Raw genomic sequence first — 27,376 nt, 5'->3', positions numbered from 1 at the left:
AAAAAAAAAAAAAAAATTAAAAAAAATATTGTATTACAGCAGTGAGTTTCCAGGAGCAGAGTTGCAGACAGGAGGAGAGCATCTGCCCGTCTCCTGCTGCCATCAGGGTCTTTGCCCCAAAGCTGTGGCCCCAGGCTGCCCCATGGCTGGTCCTGCTCCGAGCCCCCGGCCGCTGCCCCTGCTCCCTGGGAAGCCCCTTCTCCAATTCATGCATCCCACAAACACTTTTAATCTGAGCCCCACTCAGCCATCGCTAATCCCCTCCTCCGCTGCAGCAGCGGCAGCGCTGGGGATTATCTGCAAATTGCCTTAATTTGCAAACCAATCCCACTCTATTAATTTTCACCTTGTATCCAGGGAAAAGTCACCCGGGGGATTACTTCTCAGCGTGGCTTTGTTTCGTTAGGCTTTGCCCAGCTTTGCAGGGTTGTGGCTGTCGGTGGGGAGGGCGGTGGGAGGGCAGCGTGGTGGGGGGGGCTCGGGGGCGTCCCTGCCAGGCGGGTCCCTGGGAGTTACTCGCTCCTGCTGCCTTGCTGGGCTCTGCAATTCCTGCCACTGGGAATGGCCACCGGGACGGGCAGGAGTGAGGGATCTGCCAGTTCATGCAAAGCTGGTGGGAGCCAACATCCTCGTGCCCGTGAGGCCAAGCTTTTCCAGGGAGAAGCCGGTGGGAATTGCCCCAGGGGCGATGGCACAGCCGGCACCGGGCTGAAATTCCTCCTGGTGCGAAGTAGAGGCAGTGACCACCACGGAGGTACATCCCTTGGCCCCGGGGCCCCCCAGCCCGGGCAATTGTTGCTCAGTCCCATGCACCCTTCCCGAGCATCAGCCCCTCTGCCGAGGCTCTCGCCCTGGAGCCCGGCCGCGCCGAGCAGCCAAAGTCTTCGCCTTTTTGCCTTTTTTTTTCAGCAGCAGCTGGGATGAAATGTGAGCGGGACGCTGGGCTCGCCTGCCGCCAAGTGCTGCCGTTAATGGGAGCGCTGGCGCGCTCGGCTCCCGCAAATCACTTTCTGGGATTCGTAACCTAATTAAAACCTTTTGACAAAAATGTTTCAATATTCATGAAGAGGTTTTGGAAAGTAGCCCCTGCTCCGGCCAAAGCTCCAAGAACAACAAAGCTCTGGCAATAATGGGAGCACTTAGGCTAAGAAAAACAGGGGTTAGCTCCCGGCCTTTGCCCAGCGCTGGTGCGGGAAGTGCCGTGGGCAGGATTTGTGTCAACCACGGGAGCCGCCTCCTGCCTGTTGAGAGCAGCGGGAGCCCCTTCCAAGTGGGGAGCAATTAATTAATGAAATCCCTTCAGGAGCACTTCGCCATCGGCCATCACTGGTGTTTGTTGCCAGCGGCTCCCTGCTGTTTGCCCACAGCCCCTTTGTCCGCTGCACGAGAGGGGGTTACGCTGGGGTGGTGCCCAGGGCACATCAGTGACAAGTTGGAGGTGCAAACGGGGACCAACCCGGGTAGCCGGCACCTCGAGCCGAGAAGTGCTGCGGTGCTTCCCCAGGGAGGTTGCTGGAGCGGTCGCAGCTCTCTGGGACACGCAGAGGTGAGGAGATTCGATTCCTCCTTTGCGGGGCTGGACGCTTGCTGTCCCCTTCCTTCTGCTGCCATCCCAAAGGACAGTCAGAGCCTCCCTCCACACCAACACCCCTCGCTGCAAGCTCAGGAGGGATGGAGAGAGGCAGACGTGGCTCAGCATCCTCCCGACCGGCGGGAGGGTTGTTCCTGCCCCGTGGGCTGCAGACCCTGGGCTGGGCTGGGGCCGGTGGTGGCACATGCAAAACCTCCTCCCCAGCAGGGAAGGGGGCATCTGGCAGTCCTGGGCCCTTCAGCGTGCTGAACCTTGAGAAAGTCTGCATTTGGCAGTGGGACTGGATGGGATTAACAGGGGAATCCTTCCAGGTTCTTCATCAGGGGAGATGTAAAAACAAATTCCTGGTGATGCTTAAGCTCTCAGTGTTATTTTTTACCATTACCTGGCATTTCCACAAGCCCAACGCTCACAGCAGGGGCGGCTCCTCTGCTCCTACGCTATTTAGCCATTTGCTAACGCTGTTTCCAAAAGGATTTGCTGCTGGGGCACAGGTAATGCAGCCCTGGTGCGGAGCCAGATGGAGAATGGCATCTTTATGACCATGCTGGGCAGGCTGTTATCTCCTGAAAAGGGTGCAGCAACCAGCCCCTGCTGCTCTACTGTCACCTCCCTGACTGCCCTTGTGTCCCCACAGCTGCTGTTTCAGGAGACCAACCCGGGTGTGCGGTACCAGTACACCATCCAGCGCCCGGCCGACAGCGAGAACGAGATCGAGCAGGCGGAGTTCCTCTGGCGCTTCGGCTCCTGGACCACGTGCACGGCCACTTGCGGGACCGGTGAGTTGGGCTCCCACGGGGACCCCAGGGCTCGGTCACAGGCAGTGGGGGAGCAGACTGTGACCCCCTGTACCGCGGGGATGCCTGAGAAATTCCTGGGTCTTTGGTTTCAGGAGGTCTTGGGGGGGAAAAAAGCGACATCTGCTGAGATCACCACTCCCCGATGCCCCCACCGCGGTCGCCCGCTGGACCCCGTGCTTTATCAGTGCTGTGCTCCTTGCTGGGTGTCCTGTTACTGCGCGGGGCATGGGGGTGACGGAGACAAAAGAGCTTTAGGGGAAATCCAGGGAGTTTCAAAGGGCCGGTCTCCCGCCTAGCTGGGTGTCTCTGGGGGAGATGGTTTCCAGGGTTTTATGGAGAGCACATGGGAGGGTGCTTTGGGGCAGAGCTCTGGGATCCCGCGCTGCCCCGTGGTGTCAGACACTTGCTTCCCCCCTCCTGCTCCGCTGTGCCACCAGCTGGGTGTCGTGGGGCAGCTGGTGGAGGGGGACGGTCCAGGCACACTGCAAGGGGGGAGGCTGGGACCAGCGAGCGCTTCCTCGAGAGCGGTTGCCACTGAAAATAAGGGAATTTGAGGATGGTCATATTTTCTAGGCAGCACAGAGTGCCGGGAGATGTTTCCTGCATGTTCTGGGAGATGGCTGTGGATCCCAGCCGGGAGCAGGGGGGTTGTTGCTGCGGCAGGAGCTGGGGGGGCGTTTTACGGACATTTTTGCTCAGAGCTCTTCAAGTGTGGGTTTGCATGGACCCTGCAGCATTGAGGAGGACGGGAGCTGAGGGCACTTGGCTTTTGTTCAAAACTAGCTTGTTCTGCAAGGTTTGAGCGCTTGGCTTTCAGAACAGAAGAGAAAGAGGAGCAAATTGGGCAGGAGGTGGGTGAGGATGCTCACCTTGTCCAGCCGCAGGCAAGCGGCCAAAGGAGGACTGAACCCCTCTCCCTGGGCTGGATGATGGCAGGAGCTGAGATGGGGGTTTGGGAGAGCTCAGGCTGAGCCTTTTCTGTGGGGACCAGCCCCAGGACCCCATCCCCGCCATCCCCATGAGCTCCCGAGCACTTGAGCCAGAGCATGGCTCAGCAGCTCCAGCAGGCCCCTATCAATCTCAGCTGGTGGCAGGCGTTATTATTTACAGCGCTCCCAAGCCATGGGTCAAGTACGTGTTGCAAAAAGGGGGACAAAAGCAGGCGGCAAGGCAGTGTGTGGAGGATGAGATCATCCGGAGAAATGTCCCGTGAGTGCTGCAGACCGGGGGCAGGAGGCTTTGACAGATTTATCCACCAGCTGCGGCTGCCAAAAAAGAGTTGGGCTGCTGTCAGTTGTCCCCCCTTTGGACACAGCCTCCAGAAAGCCTCTGTGTGTGTGTGTACGTACATGTGCACACGTGCTCCGACGGCTGGATGTGGCTCTGGATGGTGCTCCCCCCGCGGGCTGCAACATCTCCACCGTTCGCCATCCTGTGCTCCTCCTTGGCAGCTTCAGACATGGTGCATCCCGCTCCTCGGCTCCAGAGGCTTTTCACACCTGACGGGACCAGTGTTGCTTCCTTTCGTCCATGCATGTATCCTGCCATCCACCCATCCACTCCCAGGTGTCCCTGGCCCAGGGTCATTTCCAGCCCAGCTGAGCTCCGTAGGTCTCATCACAGAGGTGTCAGATTGATTCCAGGTGTCCGGCTCTGCTTTTCCCACACTGGAAACACGGGTGCCATTGGGTTTCATGGGGGCATCGGTACCTCAGCAGAAGTGGGCTCTCGCCTTCCAGTTTTGGTGGTGGTTTTGTTTTCTTTTGCCTGTTTTTGGTGGCTCAAACTTACCTTAGGGCCTTCTCTCGCCCGCTGGTGGAGGATGCTCGCTGGTTTGGTTCTGTCCTGGTCTGAGGTTCGAGCCAGTCCCTTGCCTGTGTCCCCAGGGGTGCAGCGGCAGATCGTGCACTGCGTGGAGAAGCTGGCGGGCATCGTGGAGGAGCGGTTCTGTGATGCCCTCACCCGCCCTGACGACCAGCAGAGGACGTGCAGCGAGGAGCCCTGCCCCGCCAGGTTTTGCAAAGCTTTAATCTCCAAACTGCCCCAAGGGATGACCAGGGCTGGGGGGGACCTTGGTCACTGCCGTGCCTCGATGGCACCAGGATGCGTGCAGCTATTTACACCCCTGGCTTTGCAGCTCTCCTTTCCCTGGTACTTGAGAATGGGCTCCCAGACCCTTCGTTGGTCCATGGGGGCAAATCCCTGTGGTTGCCCAACGGCCGCAGTGTGTTGCTTCTCTGCAGACCATGAGCCACACGAGAAGGCACCATCCTGGCAGGGCCGGGAGCCCCTCTCTGCCTCTGTGTAACCATCCCCACACAACACAGGGGCTCCTCCGTCCCTGGCCCTCACCTCGGGCTGAAACACAAGCCGCGGTTGGGATCCAAACTCCCCCATGACTCCAGGCCCCACTGATCATTACAGGCTGCTGAAGGCCATGTGCATCTCGTGTCCATCTCCTGGGCTAAACCCCACTGCCCCCCAGCACTCGGCATGTGGGGCACGGCTGGTGGCTGAGGTGTTTCCCCTCCCGTCTTTCCCCAGGTGGTGGGTTGGTGAATGGCAGAAGTGCTCGGCCACCTGCGGCCGGTCGGGGCTGATGAAGAGGACGGTGCTCTGCATCCAGAGCGTGGGGCTGGACGAGCAGAGGGCCCTGCAGCATGCAGACTGCCAGCACCTCTCCAAGCCAGAGGCCACGGCGCCCTGTCACCAGGAGGTCCCCTGTCCCTCCGAGTGGGCCGTGGGGAACTGGTCTGAGGTGAGGAGGGTCAGGGAGGTCCCGCAAAGCTGTGGGAGCTGGGGACAGAGTGCCCGCAGGATGTCCTTGGCCTGCCTGAGAGCCATGGGTGTGCTCCTGCTTATGGGAAAAAATCATGGATGTTTTAATGTGGGCTCAGGTGGAAGACCAGCTCCCACGGATGGGAATTGTGTGGCACGGGGAGGTCTCAGAGGGAGGAAGGAGCACCGAGCTGTTGGACTCTGCCCCATCCTCCCTGAAGGATGCTCCGTGCTTGGTTTCAAGGAGGGCAGAAACGAGGGGGTTTTCAACCCTTCAGTGTATTTTCCAGCACCACAAACCTTCCTCCCCTTTTTTTTTTTTTTTTTTTTTTTTGGCAGAAGCCTTAAAGATGATTCTTGCCAGCTGAGGCGGGTGTTAGGGGCAAGCTGGGGTCTGGGTGCCCCAGGCACATGTGTGCTGGCCAGTGGGCATCTCCTTCCCAGGGGGGCAGAGACAGAGAGCCCCTCAGCAATGCTCCCAGGGAGTGGGGGAGCCATCACAAAATTTTCCAACAATATTTTTTAAAGAGAAGGAGAGGTGAAAAACAAAAAAAAAAGCTCACATATAAAATTCTGTGGGCACCCTCTGTAGCCTTTATTTATTTTTGTATTTCTGTGGATCAGCTTAACCGCAGGTTGAGGGTTTTAACCAGAAAATTATATCTCCTAATTTAAGCAGTGGTTTCAAAAAGTGTTCAGTGTGAAAACAAGTATTGAGAGAGAAACGAGAGAGCCTGGGAACTGAGATTGTTGCTAAGAAACAAATGGAATAAAAATGCGAACAGAAAATTTGAAGGCTAAATGAGAGCTATTTAGAAATATTTTTCTAGGGGCCCACAAAAGCCACAATTGCCGGGCTGAGAAAGTAGAGTGCAGAGTTCAAAGGAAAAAGCCCGCGTTGCCCGTGGGTCTGTGCTGTGCACGGAGCCAGCACAAGCCGCCACAGTCCTTCTCTGGGGTGTTGATGTCGAGGGAACTGTGAGCCCAGGAAAAATGTGCTCGAGGATTTGAGTTGTCTGTAATTTTTCTGTCCTCCTTTCACTTAAATGAGAGCCCTCTTTCTTCTGCGTTTCCACCACCACTGGTAAGTAGAGAAATTTGAGGGGCTCAGAAGCTTCCCAGAAATGTGGTCCTTTTGTCCAGCGATAATAATGGGGGTTGTTGCTTTTCCTGTGCCAGCAGACCCTCGGGCAGGGCGGAACCCAAGGGGTTATTTGCAGTTTGGGTAGTGTCGTGGTTTAGCCCAACAAAGTGCTTAAACACTGGGACTTAGTGCCTTCAGAAGGACCCTAAAGCGGTGTCCAGCTCTATGGACTTTCCAAAGAAGTTATCGGTGTGTTCAGAAATATTATTTGTTGTCCATTAATAGGTGAGGGTCTGCCTACGGGAGTGTCTGTCTCCTGCAGAGCCCATCCCACCTGCTGTGGTACCTCCTGCAGAGGTGTCCCTGATGCTGAACCCTCCTGCAAGCTCTGGCTGCTCCTCCACGAGGCTCCTGTAACAGAAATGATTTCTTGTCCGTGTCCCAGAGGCTTTCCCGATAAACGAGCCTTGGCAAATAGATCCCCTCCTTCCCCCTGCAAGAGCTACCGTACCTGGGGTTTATCTCCTGGATGGAGCTGGAGGCATTTGCTGAGAACTTCTGGCTTGAGGCACGCACTGTGGGAGTTAACCTCTGTTTTCCCAGATTTAGCAATGCCAATCCCAGTGGGGAGAAGCAGTTTGCCTGCCCCCCTCCCACAGATGTTGGTGTGTAGTATCAGCATCTCCTCCAGACAGCCTCTGCCTGGCAGGAGATGTCCCACAGGGTGGGCACCCACCCGGGAGCCCACCAGAACCAGCGCAGGGAGTGGGGCAAGTCCTGACCAGGCACCCGGCCCTTGCAAGGATTGAGCAAAGACAAGAAAGGCTCAAAATACAGGAGTAAATATTGTCTGAGGAGCACATCACCCGGAGAGCCCAGCCCAGCAGCTCCGCTTCTTCCACCTTACCCTCTTCATTTCCACACGCTGGCGGCCATGCATCAAACCCTCCCCTCAGCCCCTCTGTTTCCAGCCAAATAGTAGCGATTTCAGCAGAAATCCCCTCCCTTGGGTCTGTTTGCCTCGCTGACCATTTGTTCTTCTTGGCTGGGTTGTAGAAGGCGCTTTGATGTATGTGACTAATGCTCTGTGCATCTGTCACCCCAAACCGCAGTGGCCTGTGGCTTGTGCAGCCCACATGTGATCTTAGCGCTAGCATTTACTTATGCAGCAGAAAATGTTGCTGTCCTTCTTTCCAGCTTGTGGGTTTCCTTTATGGTGAACAACCTCAAAGAGAGCATTATGGTGGAGGAGGGGGTGTCCGCAACAAAGCTGCTCGTTGACCTTTGCTTTTTCCCTACTAGGACAACACCCATGTTATTATCCCCTGCTTCAAAAATTTCTCTTCTAGAAGAAGAGATGCAATTCATGGCGATAGGTCCTAGAAAAGACCTGTTAGGTCATCTTGCCCAATGTCTGTCTCCTGGGAATATTGTTTCTGGCTGGAGAGCAGGTCAAGGATCACCCTGAGCAGGGTACCCTGCAATACCAACCCTGTGCTGGGACGGTCTCTAATGGGGAGACAGCCCCGGAGGTAGATTTGGCCGGTAATAACACTGCTTACCAGCGTGACCAGTACCCGCTGCTCCTGGGACCCCATGCCCCAGTTGGGACTGATGCAGGAGACCCCCAGGTGGGTGGTGGGAGCGTGGCAGAGTGACGTGGAGCATCTTCTCCCTGTGCCCAAAGCATTACGGCACCCAGCACCCGCTCCAGTATCTCAGAGGGGAGCACCATCGATGGGAATGGGTTGTGGCGCCGCTGCCAGCCCCTTTCCTGCTCCTCCTGCTGCACCCTCCATCGCCCATGCTCCCATCCCTCACATTTGCCTTTCTCCTCCTTTCCCAGTGCTCCGCGACGTGTGGAAACGGGACACAGAGGCGCCCTGTTTACTGCAGCAACAGCACTGGAGCCGCCTGTGACCCCGCAGAAAGACCCAGCTCGGAAACTATTTGCTCCCTGCCGCAGTGCCAGAAGAAATTAGACAATGCCAACATGGACTGGTCTGGCAGTGGATCCTCCAGCAGAGAGATATTCAATGAAATCCATTACGTCCCCAGCAACCACATTGCTAAATTTAACCCCTTAATTCCAAATATTCCGGAGTCCAACGATGTCAATCTCATCACTGAGGAGGACTTCTCAGCCAGGAAGGGAAATGTCTTTGTTGACGATTTTTACTACGATTATAATTTTATCAACTTCCATGAAGATCTGTCTTACTATCCCTTCACGGAGAAGGAGACGAAAGGCGAGGAGCCTAAGCCAGAGCTGAGCCCCAACGATGTGGAGGGGTCTCATGAGGTGCCCGCTGATGTCCTGCACACTGTCAAGCCGGGAGGAGAAGCAAGTGAGGACCATCTGGTGACCAGCGAAGCGAGCACTTCTGCTCCCGTGCACGGCGAAGGAGAGATGGAGCCTGGGGGTTTAGCCATGAATGACCTCCTGAGCGTGGTCCCTGAGGATGTGGGGACAGCCGCTCCCAAATATGCCATCCCTGACTTCATGGGTGAGGAGGAAGATGCAATGCTTGTGCCCCGCTCTGACAACCACCCGCCCACCCAAAGCAGCATGGGTTGGGGCTCTGCAAACAGCCAGGACCACCCACCCCTGGCCGAACCCTGGGCAGCCATGCCCACGGGGACTGGTTCGGGGCAGGATGCTCCAGCCCATGGCCTTGCTCCTTGGGCTCCTTACCCGACTGATCCCTCCCCACGGCAGCCTTCTGGCCAGGACAACGATGGCACAGAGCCCTCCGACAGCCTGGGAGAGCTGGGGAGCAGCAGTGAGGGGCGTGTGAGCACAGAGGGGCCGGGTGATGCCAACAGTGAGGAGCACGACGTGGCCGGCTCTGCGGGAAGAGGCCATGAAGACTCGAGGGAAATGGGTCTTGTCATCATGGGTGATGCCAACGGTGCTGCCCCCAAGGCCACAGAGCAGGAAGAGTGGGCAGAAATGCCGGAGGGGATAGCGGGCATGCAGGAACAAGCCCATGGGACAGAGAGAGCAGATCTTCCCTTCCCCACCCCACAGGGACTGTGGTGGGAGACAGGTTGGAGTGCTGGCAGCACCCATCCTGCTGCCAGACCCTATCCCATGGGTGCTGACGGGGGTCCTGGGGGGCAGGCAGGGCACCAGCCAGAGCTCCACACCCCCACCTCCCTCACCTCAGCCCCCTTGGTGGCCACTACAGCCCTTCCAGCAGCAGTGTCCTTGTCCCCCACCGTGACCAGGCTGGCCACCCAGCTCTCCTCTAGCGGCCTCACCCACCAAGATGCCCTGGCACCAGCCATGCCCACAGCCCCAGCTCACAGCCCTCCAGTGCACCCGATAGAAGCATCGTCCTCTGAGTTCCCCCCGGTGTGGTGGACCGTGGGGGTGTCCCACCACCCAGAGCTGGCATCGCCCCGTGCCCAGCAGACCTCCCGTTGGCCCCCAGTCAGCAGCACCAAACCAGGGGAGAGCTGGCCCTCGGCAACCTCAGGGACATTTGCTTTCGGTGATGGGGAGCACAAGTTATCCCAGCCCACCCCCGCCCCCCCACCACTCCAGGAGAAGGAGGAGAGGGAGAAGGAGAAGGCTTTGCTTCCACCATCGACCACCACGGCAGCCTCTGCGATGCCCAGCTGGGAGGTCGGGAACTGGAGCGAGGTATGTGTTGAGTCCCATTAAAAGCCTGATGTGGCCAGTGTGGAGCTGAGACCTGTCTCTCTCCTGGCTGGTCTCTGGGGCAGTGCTCGGCAGGGAGGGACCGGGGGTGGTGGCAGCACACAGCGGGCAAACACAGAGCCCCCACACTGGGGCTGAGCACCCAGGGGGACCCCCTGGCACGGGAACAAGCTCCTGCCATTGTATAGGAGAGAGCATCTTAAAATACGCCATGAAAAGGCACAATTTTAAATGTCAAGTGTGAGGCACAGCAAGGCTGCAAATTACCAAAGGGAAGGGCTGTGCTGAGTGCAGTGAGTGGGAGATTATCAGCAATTATCAGCTCTCGCCTTACTGCCTGGCTGTCCCCAGGCTGCTCTCTGCGTAGCGTTTGCAGTGACAGACAAATGGCTGCTGCAATTCATCGTAATGGGCTTTTATCAGAAAGCACAAAAATAACAAGCCTTTGGTGTCGTGGAGCACCGGAGACGGGGCGCTGGGGGAGCCTTTTAAGAAGGGCTGCACAAAGGACCCAGTAATGGTCAGGACAAAGCTTAACATCAGCAAAAATGCGGTCCCAGATGTGGGTTTTATAAAAGGGCATTGAACATCGCTTGAGCCGGGGTGTTGGAGGGGGCTCTGCCGCGGGGATGGGACTGGTGGCAGTGCTGTGACACAGAGGTACCTGGCTGTAAAAGCCCTGCAAAGGCTTTTAAGATGGAAAGGCTGCTCCAAAATAAATCAGATCAGTCTGGCCAGCGAGGGGTGGATCCCAAGGAGGAGGTGGAGGCACTGCCCTTCAGGTGGAGAGAAATCTTTATGGGAGCTCATAACACTGAGAGAGCAAGGGACAGGCAGTGCTTGTGACAGGCATGAAGCAGAGCTTTATGAGACAGCAGTCAAATGGTTCAAGCCATTAGTGCTAATTAATAGAGACCTAGCAACAAGAAAAGCTAAAGCCACCCCCCAGCTGCAGAGATCCCAGGTGCTGCCCTGGTTTTCCACCGAGATGCAGGTGGCCGTGGCCAGGACGCTGGCACAGGGGTGATGGCCATCGCTGCTGGGACTGGGGTCATGGCCTGAGAATCCTCCTGGAATGCACAGGGAGAGAAAGGACAGTCCCAGCCAGACCAGAAACGACTGAAATGTGCTATGGAGGAGGATTTTCCTTGTCCTTCCCCCAAACCGAGGGCTGCGTGATGTGGGACTGGTTAGAGGAGCCCCTGGCTGTGGGGGGTTCTCCATGGGGCTGGGTCCAGGCGGTGATGGGCACAGCCTCCGGGAAAGCTCCTCTCTCCGCGTCACCCCGCATCTCTGCCCCCGCACGCTCCGGTTTTACTGGCACCCCCACAGAGGGGGTGATGAGCCGCGTCCCCGGAGACCTTTCTGCTGGGCCGCTGGGCTCCGTCCTGGGCCAGAGCCAGCCACGGGGCACGGGGGGCAGCGTCTCTGCTGTGTTGCAGTGCTCGGCCACCTGCGGCGTGGGCGCGATCTGGAGGAGCGTGCGCTGCAGCAGCGGCAGCGACGACGGCTGCGCCGCGGCGAGCAGACCCGTCCCCGCGCGGAGGTGTTCCCTGAGACCCTGTTCCTCCTGGCGCGTGGGCAACTGGAGTAAGGTAAAGGGGACGTGCAGCCCAAAAAACCCATGGAAAAAATCCCCGCGGCTGGAGCGGGACCCGCTCTCGGGGCGTGCTCTTGCCCCATCGCTCGTGGAGGCAGAGGGTGAAGACTGGTACTTGCCACAGGGTTTAAACCGCGCCATCCCACAATAATCTTTGCATTTTTCCTGCTCTTGGGCTGGTTAAAAAAAGCCAGGAATTTGCAGAGAGCTAAATGAAGAGGGGTTTGAAAGTCTCTGGAAAACATTCTGGCCAGCCTGCCCGAGGAGGCGGTGTGTGCTTTGGGTTGGGTGAGTCCAGCAGGTTCAGGGGTGGGGAACAGCCCTCCCTGCTCTGGGGGGCACCGTCTCTTGGCTCAGCAGAGCGGGGGGTCATCAGTCAGAAGGAAAGGCTTTGTTGGGGTTGCAACTGGAAGCCGATTGCTTTCGGAGAGACGGTAGTGACAGGTTCAGAGCTGCACGGACCTTTTCTCTAGCTTGGACTAGAGAAGGAGGTGAAAAGAGGTTGAGTATCCAACTCAATCCAACCCAAGGCAGAGCGTGTCTCTGGGGTCACCTCCCTTTGCCGGGGCCATTCCCCTGCCCTGGCCCCTGCCACCCTTCCCTGGCCTGATGCTCCTCTTGTTCCTCAGTGCTCCAGGAGCTGCGGTGGGGGGACGAAGGTCCGGGACGTGCACTGCATCGACACCAGAGACCAGAGGCTCCTGCGGCCCTTCCACTGCCAGGCTGTCCTCTACAAACCACCAGCACGGCTCCCCTGCCAGAGCACGCCATGCCTGGACTGGTACACGTCCTCCTGGAGAGAGGTAGGGGCTGCTGGGGAGGGGACTGCCTGTGGGGGGGCAGCGCTGGATCCCCAAGCATCACAGCGGGGCTTTGCTCCTGCCTGGGAGAATGCGGCAGGCATGTCCGTGACGGGCTATTTCACACCCACAGTTACTTTTCCTCTCTCTCCCTGGAAGCACGTTTGGCCAAACGCTTGGCATTTGCTTGCCCAGAGCAAATGCTCCGTAGCTGGGCAAGCGCATGGCCGGGGGGGCTGAGCTGCCCACAGCGATGTGCTTTGCTTGAACACCCCCCCACCCCGATCGCAGCCGGCAGGGAGGCAGCGGGCTCTGCCTGCCTCTTCCCACGCCTGCAGGATTTAAGGAGATGCTTGCAGTGGGTCTGCAGCATCCTCCTGCCTCTGGGACCCTCCCAGCCAGTTTCGGGCACCAGGAAGGCAGGCACCCGCTAACCGCAGGGCTAAAAGCAAGCTCTCCGCCTGGGAAGCAGGTTTTTCCTGTGCTTATGTATTTGTAGGGTGGGTTTGCAGCATATTTCCTTAAAACACCAATGGATGGAGCGTGTCTGCCTTTCTCTTGCATGGCTGGCTTCCCCTTTCTGTGGCTGGCTTCCCGGCAGTGCTCGGAGTCCTGCGGCGGCGGGGAGCAGGAGCGGCTGGTGACGTGCCCGGAGCTGGGCCGCTGCGAGGAGACCTTACGGCCCAACACCACCCGGCCCTGCAACACCCACCCCTGCACCACCTGGGTGGTGGGCTCCTGGGGAGAGGTGAGTGGGAGCCCACCGCTCCTCCCCACGGGGCTTTGGCTCCAAATGCAAGGAACGGGGGCAAAAACCCAACCCTCAAAACCAAACTGAGGGCTACTGCCATAAAAACCTCCCGGGATCTGGTGCTGCCGATGCAGCACGGGGTTGGGGGGTGGCAGTGTGGGGGTGTGGGGACGGGACACCCCCCCCCCGGGGCTGACGGGGCTGCCCCGCTCCCGCAGTGCACGGCTCCCTGCGGCGGGGGCATCCAGCGGCGCCAGGTCAAGTGCATCAACACCAAGACGGGGCTGGCCGAGGAGGACAGCAGCCTCTGCGACCACGAGCCCTGGCCCGAGAGCACCCAGAAGTGCAACCTGCAGGACTGCGAGAGCTCCGAGTCAGGTAAGCGACCGTCCCGAAAGCTGAGAGTCTTTTCTTCAGTGTGGTTGTGCTCCCCAAGAGCCTGCGTACGCCGTTTGGGCTAAATGCTGCCTTTTGAGGACATGGCAATAATTGTGGAGATCGGTGTGAAAACCACCCACGCTCTCAGTTAAGGAATATTACTTGGAGAGCGAGTGGCTCCTCCATCATCAGTTTTATGGAGGAGCAATGCATTGTCCTCCATCACTGTCCTCTGCTGTGGTTGGAGACACTTTTCCACCCAGAGCACCAGTGAGGGCTGATACAGCAGCACCCGGTCAGAACCTCAGGTGTGCCCAGTTTTTACGCTCGCTGTGGGTCATGCAGCAACGTGACGAGGCACAGCACGGTGTCTACGTGCCACGTGCTGGGGAGGTTTCAATGGCTCGGCGTTGGTGGGCGTAGGGTGGGCATGCTGTGTGCCGGCTGGGTGGTCCGCTCGGGCTCTTCGAAGCCGTGCCGTGAAATGAAGCAAAGGCCGTGTAAGAACACGACCCGTTTCAGGATCCCGTAACCGGAGATGTTTTTTCTAGCCAAGTTTAGACTCATTGTTTATTTTTCTTCTCCCCACTTTTCACTTCTTGGGTCCCCCCGGACAGTCTGGAGGAGGGCGCCGGCAATAACTGGCCGTGCTGAAAGACGAGTGACACTCCATTAATTTCCCTGGGGCGGGCCGTGCCCTGCGCTCTCCCCGCTGGCTGGCGGCGTGACGCCGTCCTGCTGCCAGGAGGGGACCCCAGGAAGGGATGGGGGGGGGGGGATGGGGGGCTGGGCATGGGGAACGTGTGGTGCTGGTGGTGCTGCCAAACTGGGAGCTGGTGCTGCCAAACTGGGAGCTGGTGCTGGCTGCAGCAAGGGGAGCGATGCGGGAGGAAGGAAAACCGGTCAGCCCACTGAAACGCAATGTACCCATGGGAAGATGGAGGGGGTGTTTTATACAGGAGCTGTGCAAGGCTGGCTTGGCTAATCAATAATTAAGTGGGAATGTTATAACCGTCTATAAATACCCAGAGCATTCAGCTCCCAAGGGGCCGAGTGGGGTTTATTTTCTGGCACGGATGTGAGCTGGGATGTGCTTGTCGGAGGCAGCAGCATCGCCCAGGGAAAGGGACCACTGCCACCTGCCCGAGTGACCGCGCCGGGGGTGGCATCGGGCACAGGGACCCGCTTCAGAAGCGACATGTAATTCAGAAAAAGGGAAACCAGAGAGAAATATCAAGTGATTCACCTCTCTGACCGCCAGAAAGCTGTTTAGTGATGAAGTCCTGGATACAAACCTCTTGAAAGAAGCCAGGGTGCACCATGAGAAAGTCAGATAAAAGACCGGTTCTCCAACATCCTTGGGTATGTCCGAGTTCATGCTCCAGCGAGTCAGTCCCGTTTTACCCTGAGCCGTGTCTGACAGCTTCAGTTACCTGCAGCCGTGGTGCTCTGCCGTGCCACGGGCTCTCGCTTGGCTTCTCCTCTCATCGTCGCTTGGAGAGACGTGTCCCACAGCACCGAGCAGTTCCCCATAAGCCAGAAACCTGGGGGCTGCAAGGGTTAACAGCACTTAAAAGGGAAAGCAATATAATGAGGGGATTAGATGGCATTGATAGCAGCATGTTAATCATTAATCGACCTTATCTTTCTAATGTGTCTGGGCAAAAAGGGGAAAAAAAAAAAAAGCTTTTTGTCTGCCCAGAAGGAAACGTTAGACCCTCAGGAGGTTTACTGCAAAAGGAAAGAGCAGGAGCCGGCCCCATGGGCTGCCCCACACCTCCCTGCAGGTCCCCCTCTGCAGCCGGGGACACCCGTCCTCATCCTTCCAGCTGTTTGTGTTTGTCCTGTATCCGGCCACATTCCTCCTAAAACCTGTTCTGAGGAGGGCAGAAGCGGTGGCTTTGGTTAACTGGGATTTGGAGACTGTGACCGCTGGCCGTCGGGATGCTTTTAGCCATTAAATCCCTCCTTTTCGGGGGCTGCACAACCCTCCTGCGTTTGTAAGTCCGTTGGGCAGTTTGACACTCGGGAAGCAATTAGTCAGGCTTGGGCAGGAGCTGATGTGTGGTTCCGGCTATTTTTGTCAAGGGAAAATATCCGAGCTGGGCTCGGCGATGAGAGCCGTGGAGCCACACGGCATGGCCAAGGTTGTACCAGAATAACCACTTAGATGTGTAGGAAGGACACAAATAAATGTTAAAATCCTGGATTAAAAATGACATAAATGCTCTGGCTGTAGCCCAGCGCAGGAAACGCCTCTTGGAAATACAAACATTTCCTGCCAAACCATGAAGAGGAACAAAACTTTCACATGGCAGGAAATCACAGATGTGTAAATCCACAGGCAGAGGCTCCCAGAAAAGGCATGAATGTAAACTCCAGCTCTTTCCTGTGTTTTAAAGGGTCGTTACTGCACAAGATTGATGCAGGCTGGGGTGATTCATGTGTTTATGTTAGAAGCACAAGGAGCCTCTCTCTTGCCTCCAAGGTGAAGTGCTACCAGCAAAATCCTGCATTTGTCTTTGGGAGCAACTGTGTTCTCACTGGACACAAAAACGTGAATAACCCCAGTCGAGTTTAAATGTTAAAACTGTTATCGGATGAATTTTTAACAGAGGTGGAACAGATCAAACATAAACATCTCACTGGCAGTCAGCTCTCTTCAACTAGAGGTCAGAATTAATTAGAACCAGAATCCCGTTCTGTTGCCAGGTTATAAATTAATTGATGATTACAAAGAGGTTCTTCTTAAATGTGGCTGTCGTTTTACAGCTGCATCCAGCTGTGAGCGGAGAAGATAAGGTTGGCCGTGTCCTTAGGTGGCTCTTGGGAAGCATCGGAGCCCGTCAGGCACCGGCTGCCTCCGTGCGATGCCCCAGCAAGGCTGGGGACGTTTATCTTACTCCGTGCTAAGACAAGGAACTCAAACAAACACGACTCCAGTGCAGGAAAGTCTTTAGGGGTGCCGAGAGCCATTGCTCACCCCCAGGCTGTGGGCAGCCGGGAAAGCCCTGCAGGTCCTTGCTGGCATCCAGGGGATGAGGGGGACATCGCTGTCCCCCTGACAGCACGGGCTGGGCCACAGGAGCGGGAACAGATTTGCTGGACCTGGGGCAGGGCTGCCGGGGAGATAAGAGCAGTCTCTGGCTGGGGGAAGCCCGTTGCTGTCTGATTTCCACCCATGCCCTAACTCCGAGCCGTGCTCTCACACCCACATCAGCCACTCCTGTTACCGGATCATCTCTTCTAACTCGGAACGCTGGAAAAAAACCCCTCACAGCATGTTTGTTTCTGCCTTTAAGTATTACACTTGGTTTTATGGCCGCCTTGGGAAGGAGCTGAGCAGCAGATCCCGTGTGAGAGCTCGGAGAGGCCGGCGCCAGTTTATCCAGCAGGTTGAACAGTTTTAAAACACAACAGCAGCAATGGCTTTATATTGGAGGAGGATGCTAATGGGTGAGCTGGGCAAAAGCTGCTCCACTGCTGTGAATGTAGTGGCTGTGCCTGCACGATGGCTTTTGGCCAGACCTCATCAGGGATGGGTGGAACAGCCCTGCTCAGGGCCGAAGGCTTGCAGCCCGTGGGGTACTCATCGTGACAAATGCCATAAAATTAATAATTTTCCTCATGCCTGTTTCTCTGGAGTCTGCGAGTTCCCCGAGCTCACACCAAGCAGGTGTCAGGCAGGTGAGGGCTCTGGTTCTTCGCTCCAGCCAAGGCGCTTTAGCAAACAGGACCGTTCCCACAAGCCTCTCAGGCTTTAAATACCAGCGAGGGAAAGGAATTAAGGTAAAGCATTCAGCTGGCCCCAGAACAAATATGTACAAGCTGGCCGTGGATATGGTTTCTTTGGGAAGGAGACAAAGGTTTCCAGCCAGCGGGAAGGAATGGAGCGGGATGGAGTTCAGCCGTGTGTCCCGGGAGTCGCCAGCACAGGCTGTGAGAGGGGCGATGCTTTGGGGGGGGGGATGGAGGGGTGCAGACCCCCCCCTGCACCAGGGACATGCTGGGGTAAATCCCAGACACCCGGCGCCCTCCGTTTGCGGTGCTCCGGGCTCATTATCCAGGGTCTGGTTGGTTGTATTTCTAGTTGCCTCAAGATTAATTGGAAATTAAATGTTATATTCCTCCTTGCTTTGAGTAGGGAAATGACACTATTCGTGTAGCGTGGAGCTGAATTTGCCCGCGAGGGACGCAGACTAGAAATAATTGCAGCAGATTCCAATTTTCTCTGTCATTTGAGCGTGTAAGCCTGTATCCAAGTGGCAAGGCAGGGAGGTGCCGCCAAGCCAGCCATCAAGTGCCCTTTGTTTACTGCTAATTAACAGCAGCCATCAATGAGAAATGGGTGCTCGGGAAAGGACTCCCCGATTTTATTAAATGTAGGAGAAATGAATGTTACATATTTGAGCTTTATGGAGAAACGGGCTCTCCATGACACGGGCTGGCAGAGGCTGTTCAGGCGTCCCCCTATCGTCCCATCCTATGGAGGGGATCGATGCCGATGCCAGGTGGGAGCCGTGACGGTGCTGTGGGGTCCCTGCAATGCGCCCAGACACCGGCCCACCCACGCTGGGTCTGCACAGCAGGTCGGCACGGCACGGCTCCCGGGAAAACCTGGGCAATGGGAGAAAAAAACATAATAGACATCAGGCAGATGGAGCAGGAAAGGCAGGTTTCCTCACCCCGACGAGAACGGTAGGGTTTCCTTACAGCAGTGCTGCACGCTTTTGTGTAAATGGCCTTGGTTTGACCAGCAGTGGTGGGACATGCTTCTCCTCCGGCAGTGGGAGATGCTTCTCCTCTGGTGGTGGAAGTTGCTTGTTCTCTGGCTGTGGGAGATGCTTCTCCTCTGTCCATGGGAGATGCTCTTCTTCTGCTGGTGGGAGATGCTTCTCCTCCCTCCTCCTTGGCAACCAGTAAGTAGATTTAAGTTTTGGAAAAGCGTAAATCTCAGTGGACTTCAGTGTGCAGTGCAAGCAACTAGGAGGGTACAGGAATCTGCTGCTCATCTGCCCTGGGTGCGGGTGTCCAGGTATGGGGCACCCTGTGCGGGCACCTAAGGGAGCTGGTGGCTGCAGCCTGGGCTCCTCTGCCAGGAGCCCCTTGCCAACACCTCCGATAACAGCCTGGCAGGGAGGAGGCAAAGCCTAATCCCAGCAACGAGATATTAACCTTTACTTAACTTTTTTGAAAACTCTCCAGAATGCATCAAAGGCATATTTTTTCCATGCAGAAGAAAGACCTTTAGCAGAGAGGATACTGGCCTTGGCCTTGAAGTGCTAAAAATGGGGAAAGCAAGGACAAAAATGAAGACACGGGGCTTTACCCGTGGCTGGAGGAGCAGCTGCGCTCAGCCACGGGGATACGCCGGCCGTCACCCTCCGGGGGTCCTGCCTGGACTTGGTTTCCCTCAGTCCTGGAATAGAGGAGGGCTCAGCGCTGCTGCCGAGCCCGGTTATCCTGCCTAATCTCTGTGTTATAAAAAAGGCAGAAAAAGCAAAGACCCCCTAGATGTGTCACAGTTGTCTGCTCAAGCCCGATGGCTCCTTGCAGGGCTGGCTGGGCTGTGGGAAGCTCTGGATACGGTGTGTTTAAAGCGGTTTTGGATTTTGGAGAGAAAGCTGGGGGTCACTCAGAGGCTCATTTCGGCAGAGCTGGCTTTTTCTCCCCCTCCCTGCACTCGGGAGAAGGAAAGGGAAGGCAACGCAGGGGTGTAGGGAAAGTCCTGGCTGTGCCGCAGCTCTTCGGAAATTAGAATTTCTCTCTGTGGGATCCAGAGGCTCTAAAAAATGGATAATCCCTCTGAAACTCTCAGAGAGCACCAGCATTTTCCTCCCTCTGCTCTGTAATCCCCAGGCTGGATGCTCGGGGGGTGTCGATGGGAGCTGAGCGAGACGTGCCGGGAGCAGCAGGGCTCACCCCTGAGAGCCGGTGTGGCTTCTGTGCTTTTCTCCCAGTTTCCCAGGCTGTGGCCGTGGCGGTGCCTGGCAGCGGGGCGCACGGCATGCCTGCTGACCGGTGACCGTGGCTCCGGGGCTACCTGCCATGAAATGTGCCGCTTTCGCCAGTGCTCGTTCCCGGGGGCACCGCGGGGCCCGGAGCAGGAGCCTGGGATAATACTTGCTAAATTCAGCACAGGCTCTGAGAGCATCCCAAAGGGCAGAGGTCACCCGCTGAATTCTCTGCTTCTGCTAGCTCAGCTCTACCCTCAACCTTTCCTTGTTTTTACAAAACCTGTTCCAGGAAGTTTATTTTTCCCGAGCATAAAAGTAAATGCTTAGGTCTGTATGGCAGAAGCTTAAATGAAATTTAAAGCGACTTCCACGCCAACTTAAAAAAAACAACCAAAAAAAGTGAGGGTTTTCAGTTTCTAATGTGCTGACTTAGCCTGGATTTTAAAAGCCCTGCTTTAAGCTATTTCTTTAGCCTAAAATTTGGCATAGACTTGAACACTGGAGTGTGTGTTCAAATGAAGTGTTAGGATTATATAAAAAAAATTGTTAATAGGAAAAAATAACAGTAAAAGCATTAAATGAAAATTGGGTCAATTCTGCAGGGACCCTCTCTGAAGAGCTGAAAAATTAAGTGCTTATTACAGCTTCCCTTGCCCAAGACCAAATTCCAGGGAGGAATCACGAGCTCAGCCAAGATTTTCAGACCTGCGCTTGACCCCGCACACATCCACGCCGAGAGGAGCCATCGGAGCGGAGCACGGAAAAATGATGAGCACTCAGCAACTCCCATTGACTTCATTTTACTAAAATGCTTTGGAAACCCGGCGTCCTGCGGCGGCGTCTCGGGGAAGGTCAGCAGAGGGGCTGCAGCGGTGCCTCCAGCCAAGGGTGGTGGCTCCTCTCCACCCGCCACCAAAGCCATCCCGTCTGTTATTCCGCAGCAGGCTCCTACCTTTGCAGATAACATGGGGGTGCAAAGAGAAATAACTCCTGGCAGGAGACCTATTGGGCTTATTTACGCCTGTGTCCGGCTCTGTGTACTGCAGGTACAGGAATTCCTGTGCTGACCTGTTGGAAAGGGATCAGAGAAGAACTAAACCATCACCTCTGCTCCTGGAAAGCGACCTTCCAGGGAGAGGCTCCAGAAGCGTGGCCTTTACCCCTCTTTCAAGGGAAGGCAGGAGGCAACTTGGTTGCGATCCATAAATAGCTTTCTAGGAAGACCGTTGCGATAAGCAGAGGGCTCGTGGACAGAAAGGAGCCCAGCAAGGCACAGCAGCCACGGGCTAAAAATACTGGGTCCTCGGTGGGGGTCTGCCCCGGGAGCATCGCCCCCGACTGACCCTCCGAAGCACCGGTGACGTTCCCATCCATCCATACGGTATTTTGAACTGAGGTCTTCTAACCACCGTGGGGTTTTCACTGCGGTTACACTTGCTCCGTGCCATGCAGTGAATAAATAACCCCCCTGCCTTCCCTGTCTCCTGCTCGGTGTCGCTTCCAAAACCAGGAACCCAAACCACCACGAGTTTATGAATCCCACGGGAAGCACGGGGCAGGCAGGAGGGGATTACCCATCCCTCCTGCCCCGGTGGAGGGTAAACGATTGCCAAATCCTGCTCGAGGGGAGAGATGCTGAGAGGGGTGTGCTCAGCCGGAGCTTGGCTGGTGCACCCCAGTGCTGCTGTCGCCAGCTGTTGGGGCAGGAGGAGGGGGCTCTCCAGGCTTTTCTTTCTCATCAGCCACCCCAGAGGTGTTTCAGCATCCCTGCTTGAGATATCCCTGTCCTGCCGCACGGGAATACATGTATTCATGTGCTCAAATGTCCCATTGCAAAAGGGCTGTGGGGGTTCAGGGGATGCCGTGCGGAGCCGCAGGGATGCTCCCAGGGAATACCATCCCCCAGACCCCGATGGAGCATCGCACGAGGGAACTGTTCCCTTTTCCCCACTGGCTCTGGAGCTGTCGCGTGGTGTGGCTGTTCTCACGGCAGGTTTGGGTCGGGCACCGCTCCCATCCCATGCTTCTCTGGACTTCCCAGCAATTCCTCATCCGCTCTGCTCAACCAGCAGGAAATCCCCACGTTATTCCCCAGCATCCAGGGGGCTGGACCAAACCCCCAGCCTGGGAGCGTGATGCGGGGCTGGGATCGCAGTCCTTCGGAGCCAGCAGTGCCAGTGGCTTCTGTGTTAAACGCTTTCTTCAGGGCACAGAGACACTATTGCCGGGCAGAAATAGCTGTCGCTCGAGAGGAAGAGAGGAAATACCTCTACCGAAATAGAAAATTAATTTTAGACCAGTATTGTGACCTCCTTACTGCTGGGCTGGCGGGGGGTGAGGGCTGTGATTGAAATCCCGAACGGGGGGAAAAGTCTCTGCTCTGCATCTGCTGCGTCCTGTGCAGTAACGGCTCATCCCGTGGGAATGGGGGCAGCAGCCGTTCCCTCAGCAGAGCCTTTTGTTCGCAGAGGGGAGATGGCGAGGGGCAATGGTCAGCCAGCTCCCCTGGCTCGGGCCCGCTGTTTCCCCAGCAGAAAAATGTCCTCCGGAAGAGAAAAGCCTGTTTTCTTGCCCCATTTCTGTGTCTGCTCAGTGTGGTCCCAGACGGAGGGTGACCGGGGAGAGGCAGCGTGGGGGGACCAGGGGGTGCTGGCCCCAGGGAGCATCAACTCTGCCCTTTTTCAGAGAAGAACTGTCATTTATTTTAATCACCTGTAGGGGAAGTAAAATTAGACAGAGCTCCTGTAATTTAAACGAGTCTTCCACAGCTGGTGAGATGCTGGAGGCTCAGTGAGGCGCACGCGTGTTTTGACATAAAGTAGAAAAGGAGGAAATTAAAAATGTAAGCAAACCAACAGTATGTGCCTATCAACAACGCGTATTTGGTGATGGGTCTCTGCCGCTGTAATTAAGCCGAGCTGCAGCCTGTTTGAGCCCAGTCTGGCTGGGGATGGAGCTGGGAGCTGCCAGGGCAGCGGTTCCCAAAACAAAGCCTGTCCCCGAAGCAGGGTCGATGTTGTTCTGAGGTTTGCGAGACACCTGCAGGAAGTGACCCAGATGATGCGGGTTCTCAAAATAATCTAAACACAAAGAAAAATGAATTCTCACCTTTCTGCCGCCTTCTGCTGGGATTGCGGGGAAGGTCTGGGGACTGGGAGGGGGGGGTTGTCGCCTCTCCCAAGCCTCCAGCACAGACCCTCCTCCCCGGGGAGAGAGCCCCAGGCTCAGTCCTGCTCCCCCAAATGGTTTCTCCACCCTGGGAAGGTGCTGCAGAACTGCAGACAAGAGCAGAGCTGTTATCTCTGGTGGCAGTTAGAAATAAGGCGGATGCTGGGCACCCAGGGGAGGGTGGGCTCTGCCTTTGCTGAGGTCTGTCTTTGTCTCGTGCCAATTTTTGCATCAAGTGCAAAATCCTTGCATCAAATGCTGTCCCTTCCCTCTCGCCTCCCCTCCAGGCTTCGTCTGCGAGCGTGACCGCTTGACCTTCGGCTTCTGCCAGACCCTGCGGGTCCTGGGAAGGTGCCACCTCCCCACCGTCCACCTCCAGTGCTGCCGAAGCTGCCGCCAGCACAGGCACGGCGCGGCGCCCGGCCGGGACCGCGGGGACGAGCGGGCCTCCAGGAGGTGACAGGACCGTCCCCGAGGGCAAGAAGCGCCAGGACCCACAGCGGCTCCCGGAGCGGCGTGACGGCAGCGGGAGCTGGGTGACAGCCAGGACTTGCGGCTCTGCCTCGTCCCGCGGCGGTGCCGGCCGGTGCTCTTTTCAAAACACGGGGAAAGGCTTGATTTCTTTTATTTGTGCTACACTATAACGGTGCTCAAACCATCGGTCTGAAAAACAAGGTCTGGTGTGGGCTGAGGATGCGGGTCCCGCTGGTCCCGCGGGAGATGCCAGGGCAGCCGGGACCCTCCGTCGGGGAAACATTTTGGGGAAGGGAAACCGAATGTAGCAATAATTCGGGGGAGGCCTCTCAGAAACGCTTATGGTGCTATCATTTGACATTTTCAGCCTCTTGATGGTGTTGGCAGGCCAGCACAAAACTCTTGACTTTTATTATTATTTTTATATCTATGAAGGGAGCATCTAGCATTCCACCAGCACAGCCGACCATTCGGGTTAGGGGTTTGGTTTTTTTCCTTAAGGGACTTGAAGCTGGCAACCCATTTCTGTAATTTTCATTAAAATGTTTACACACTGAAGCTGAATAGCCGTAATTTAAGAGATGGAGACAGGGCAAGAGGACTAAAGTATCAGCTTGGGGTACCCCCAGGAGTCCAGGGCTCGCGCTGTGTGCGAGGGCTCCGTGGCCCCGTCTCCCCGCTGCCGGCTTTCTCTGCCGAAGCCATTGCCCGGGTCGCTCTGGAGCCGAGGGGGTGCTCGCGGGCACTAAGGCACCAGTGAAATGACACCTTGGTTTTGGGGTCCAACAGTACAATTCCTTGCCTGTATTTGTGGGGGGAGAGTGGGGAAAGCTGCAGTGCATCCCCTTCGCTCCATCCTTCCTCGTGAGCAGCAGCACGCCTGGATTTCTGTCTGCCGTCACGGCGTAGCAGTTTGATGGTTGGTTAAGGTGTTTCTCTGTCTTCTTAAAAGCTAAAGACCTTTTTCCTGCTTATCTAGCTTCACCTCTGTTAAGCTTAGCTGCTTCTTTTAACTGGAATATCCGATATTGTAGGAGGAGCGGCACTCCCTGCCTGCCGAGGGAGGATTTCCTTTTAGGTTGGTCCCCGGAGGAGGGTCAGGAGCATTTAGGTAGGAATTCCTTTCCGTATTACTCTTCAGGCTATGGAGGACGCCCAAAATCTGGGAGACCATGAAGAAAATCGTACTTGCACTGGAGGGGGAGAGGCTGGAGCCCCTCAGGGCACGTGCCGTGGGGTGGCACAGCCCAGGGTGGGTTCCTTCCTCCCCCCGGCTCTCTGGAGCAGGCCCAGAACGGGGGAAATTCCTGTCTGTCATTTCTATGTAAAACACAAGCCATGACTTCACCATTTGTGTTTTATTCCTTTTCCAACGTGGTGTAAACGTTTCTGTTCCAAGAGCCTGGGTTCAGTCCTGTTCCCCTTCTCCCCGGCGCCGTCTGTCCCATGCTCCCAGGTTTTGCTAAGGGACAGCCGCGAGGTGTGCCGGGTGTAATGGCTATAGCTCACGAGCATGTTAATCACGGAATTGTCAGAGTTGGAAGGGACCTCTAGAGATCATCTAGTCCAACTCCCCTGCTAAAGCAGGATTTCCTATAGCACATTACTCAGGACTGCGTAAATTCAACAGTTACTGAAGGAAATGGTAGGGTTTCGTATTTTCTCCTCCCCTTGGGGCATTTGGAGGGATTTTTCCCTGAGAACGCAGTTAGAAGTGGAGAGGGTTTAGGTACCGGCAGCCGCGGGGGTGCGATTGCTGTGATTCTGTGATTGCTCTCCCAGCCGCCGCGGGAGGGGGCAGTCAGATTGCCTCTGACGATCCTTTGGGGATGCCCTCCCTTTGCCGCTGGGATTTGCGTGATGGAGAGGAGAGCTGGGATTTGCATGATGGAGAGGAGAGCTGGGATTTGTGTGATGGAGAGGAGGAGAGCTGGGAGGACGGGGTAAGCGCTGGCCGCCCGCTGGTGCCTCGCAGGTCCAAAGGCTCCAGCCCCCGCCTTGCGTTGATGCCTGCTCCGGTTTTTGCATTTTGCAGTTCATTTCAGCGCTAAATCCATTCATTTCGGCCAAACCCGTTGCACCCTCCGGGCAACGGTGTTGGGAACGCCGGAGAAGCGATGGCAGGCGAGGGGAAGACCGTAAGGGCAGCTGCTGTTTGGTAAATGCCTCAGACTGGCCAAACGGAATCCTTTGGGAATATGCTGATGAAACGGGCCCTAAATCAAAGGGACTGAGCCTCGGCGAGAGCTCTGCGCGCCGTGTGCCGTTTGGCAAGTGGGTTTTCTCGTTAGCCCGGCAGTGATTCGTGCAGCCACGAGTGGAGCCGGTCCCTGAGCACCCCGGGGCAGGAAAGGGGACTCATGGCCAGAGCTCAGTGCTCACCAGCACCTTCACAGCCCCGCAGCCCCAACCGGTCCCTGTGGCACCGGGGACGCAGCAGCCAGGGAAAACCTTTCAGTTCCCACCCAAAATCCTTTCCGTTTCAAGAAGGGCCAACCCCGACGCCTCCGAAGCCTCGGCGTTTGCAGAGCAGAGGCGGGCGCCCCGGCCCCGCCATGGCTTTCAGCTGTCACAACACGGCGGCGGGGCTGGGGCGTCCCTCTGGGAAGGGCTGAGCGGAGCCGGTTCCCAAGCGCTGGGACCGGGAGCAGCGGGAATTAACATAAACCAAGAGCGTGGCCAGTCCCCGAGCCCAGCGGCTCCCAAACTGCGGAGATTGCTGGTGGGCACTGGGGCTGGAGAAGTTTGCGTCGCAGTGTGGGAATCGCTGCAGCGTGGGCATTCCATCTCACTTTTAGCCACGTGATAAGCCAGGCCTCCTGCAGGCACGTAAATAGGGTTAGAAGTAATAATCACACACACCTTGCCTGAATACCTGCAGTATTTGCTTTCAATGAGGCACCTACGGCGTGGGAAATGGACTGCACCGGTAAATGAAAATCTCTGGGGAATTGGGGCAGTTGTGGCCCCGGTCCTGCCTCTGAACACCCCAACGGCAGGAGCGGCTTCAAGCCCCGGGGCCCCAGGGGCACGTGAGAGCAGAGCTCCCCGTGTCCCCTCCCTGCAAAGCCAGACCCTGCCCGGGAGCAGAGCTGGGTATTCACTCCTTTGTTATTACCCCTGTGCACGCTCTCTCCTCGTAACCAAGGAACTAACCACAAATGCCTTTTTTCCTTCTTTTAAAGATGCTTTTATTAATGTGTCGACACAAGAAGGATGTTACTTCAGAAATAACTGCTGCCGTAGTGTGCAAAGGGAAGCAGGAAAGTAACTGTGAACCAAAAGTGTTTGAAATAGAAAGATGCTTTTCCCTGGGGTATCTGAGGATGTTTTACCAGGAAAGCAAGGTTGTTTTTTTTTTTCTGGGTTAATTAGAGCAGAGTATGAAAGAGAAAAGCAGGAATCCATCAGCCCCGCACCACAGAGGCCCCCGAGCTCCACGGCCACTGTCCTTCAGCAGCAGCAGTCCCACCACCGCCGGGTGGGATGCACCGGTCATGCCAAGAACACGCGTGGGTTTGACCGGAGCCCCCGGCAGAGCCTCCCCCACGAGCCTCGGCTCTGCCCAGCGCAGATGGGAGAAAAGCCCCGGGTCACTGGGGATACAGGATGCTGGTGTCCGGGATGCCTTCACTTTGTCATTCTAAGATACTTTTGGTTCATTACTTCAGAAAGACCCCATTGAAGCCCAGCGCTGCAGAACTCCCATGCTTCATTTGGCACACAGTAAAGGGGGGGATTCCCACTCATTGTGAGCCGAGGCAGCGGGGGGGGTCGAGGTCCCTCTGACCTTTGGCCACTCGGTTTTACTTGGCCCGTTTGAAAAACGTTCATTTTTCCCCGCTGAGCTGTCGGAGGCTGCAGGGAATTTTGTTCTTGCAGCCCGGTCACCTCCCAGCACCGGCTGGACGTCTGCACTGGGCTAATGGGGGCTGTGGGCTGGTTTTTAAGGCAGGAATGCGCATTTATACAAATCGAGGCAAGCTTAACTACAACAGCAACTGATGCCAGAGCCTTGTCTCCTCTTTCAAATGAGCTGTTCTTAAAATTTTATGTCATGGACAACTTCTTTGGGTGCGTGGCATGGACTGTGCCTTCCTCTGCAGGTGGCTCAGGCTGGCTGAGACCTGCTGGCCCCTGTCTCTGCACATATAGGAATATGTAAATACATATATATGTATATAAATATATATATAATATATAAAAATAATATAATAAATATACAAATATATATATGTATATAAATACATATATATGTATATAAAGGTATATATTATATATGTATATAAAGGTGTGTATATATATGTATGCATATAAAGGTATATATT

The 27,376-nt window shown here is 56.2% G+C and overlaps 1 protein-coding gene across 1 annotated transcript in view; it reads left to right on the top strand.

The window, feature by feature from the left end:
• ADAMTS7 (ADAM metallopeptidase with thrombospondin type 1 motif 7) overlaps positions 1-23,604 on the top strand; it is a 43,635-nt gene extending 20,031 nt beyond the window's left edge. The window contains exons 16-24 of the mRNA XM_074155749.1: positions 2,229-2,370; positions 4,278-4,404; positions 4,936-5,149; positions 8,100-9,902; positions 11,363-11,515; positions 12,150-12,323; positions 12,922-13,068; positions 13,290-13,449; positions 22,862-23,604. Coding sequence (XP_074011850.1) covers positions 2,229-2,370; positions 4,278-4,404; positions 4,936-5,149; positions 8,100-9,902; positions 11,363-11,515; positions 12,150-12,323; positions 12,922-13,068; positions 13,290-13,449; positions 22,862-23,034 — 3,093 coding nt within the window. The 3' untranslated portion in view covers positions 23,035-23,604. The remainder of the gene's footprint in view (positions 1-2,228; positions 2,371-4,277; positions 4,405-4,935; positions 5,150-8,099; positions 9,903-11,362; positions 11,516-12,149; positions 12,324-12,921; positions 13,069-13,289; positions 13,450-22,861) is intronic.
• Positions 23,605-27,376: the final 3,772 nt, after the last annotated feature.

This window comes from Numenius arquata, chromosome 11 (assembly GCF_964106895.1).
Source record: "Numenius arquata chromosome 11, bNumArq3.hap1.1, whole genome shotgun sequence".
NCBI classification, from domain to species: domain Eukaryota; kingdom Metazoa; phylum Chordata; class Aves; order Charadriiformes; family Scolopacidae; genus Numenius; species Numenius arquata.
This window is presented reverse-complemented; position numbering and strand designations above follow the sequence as displayed.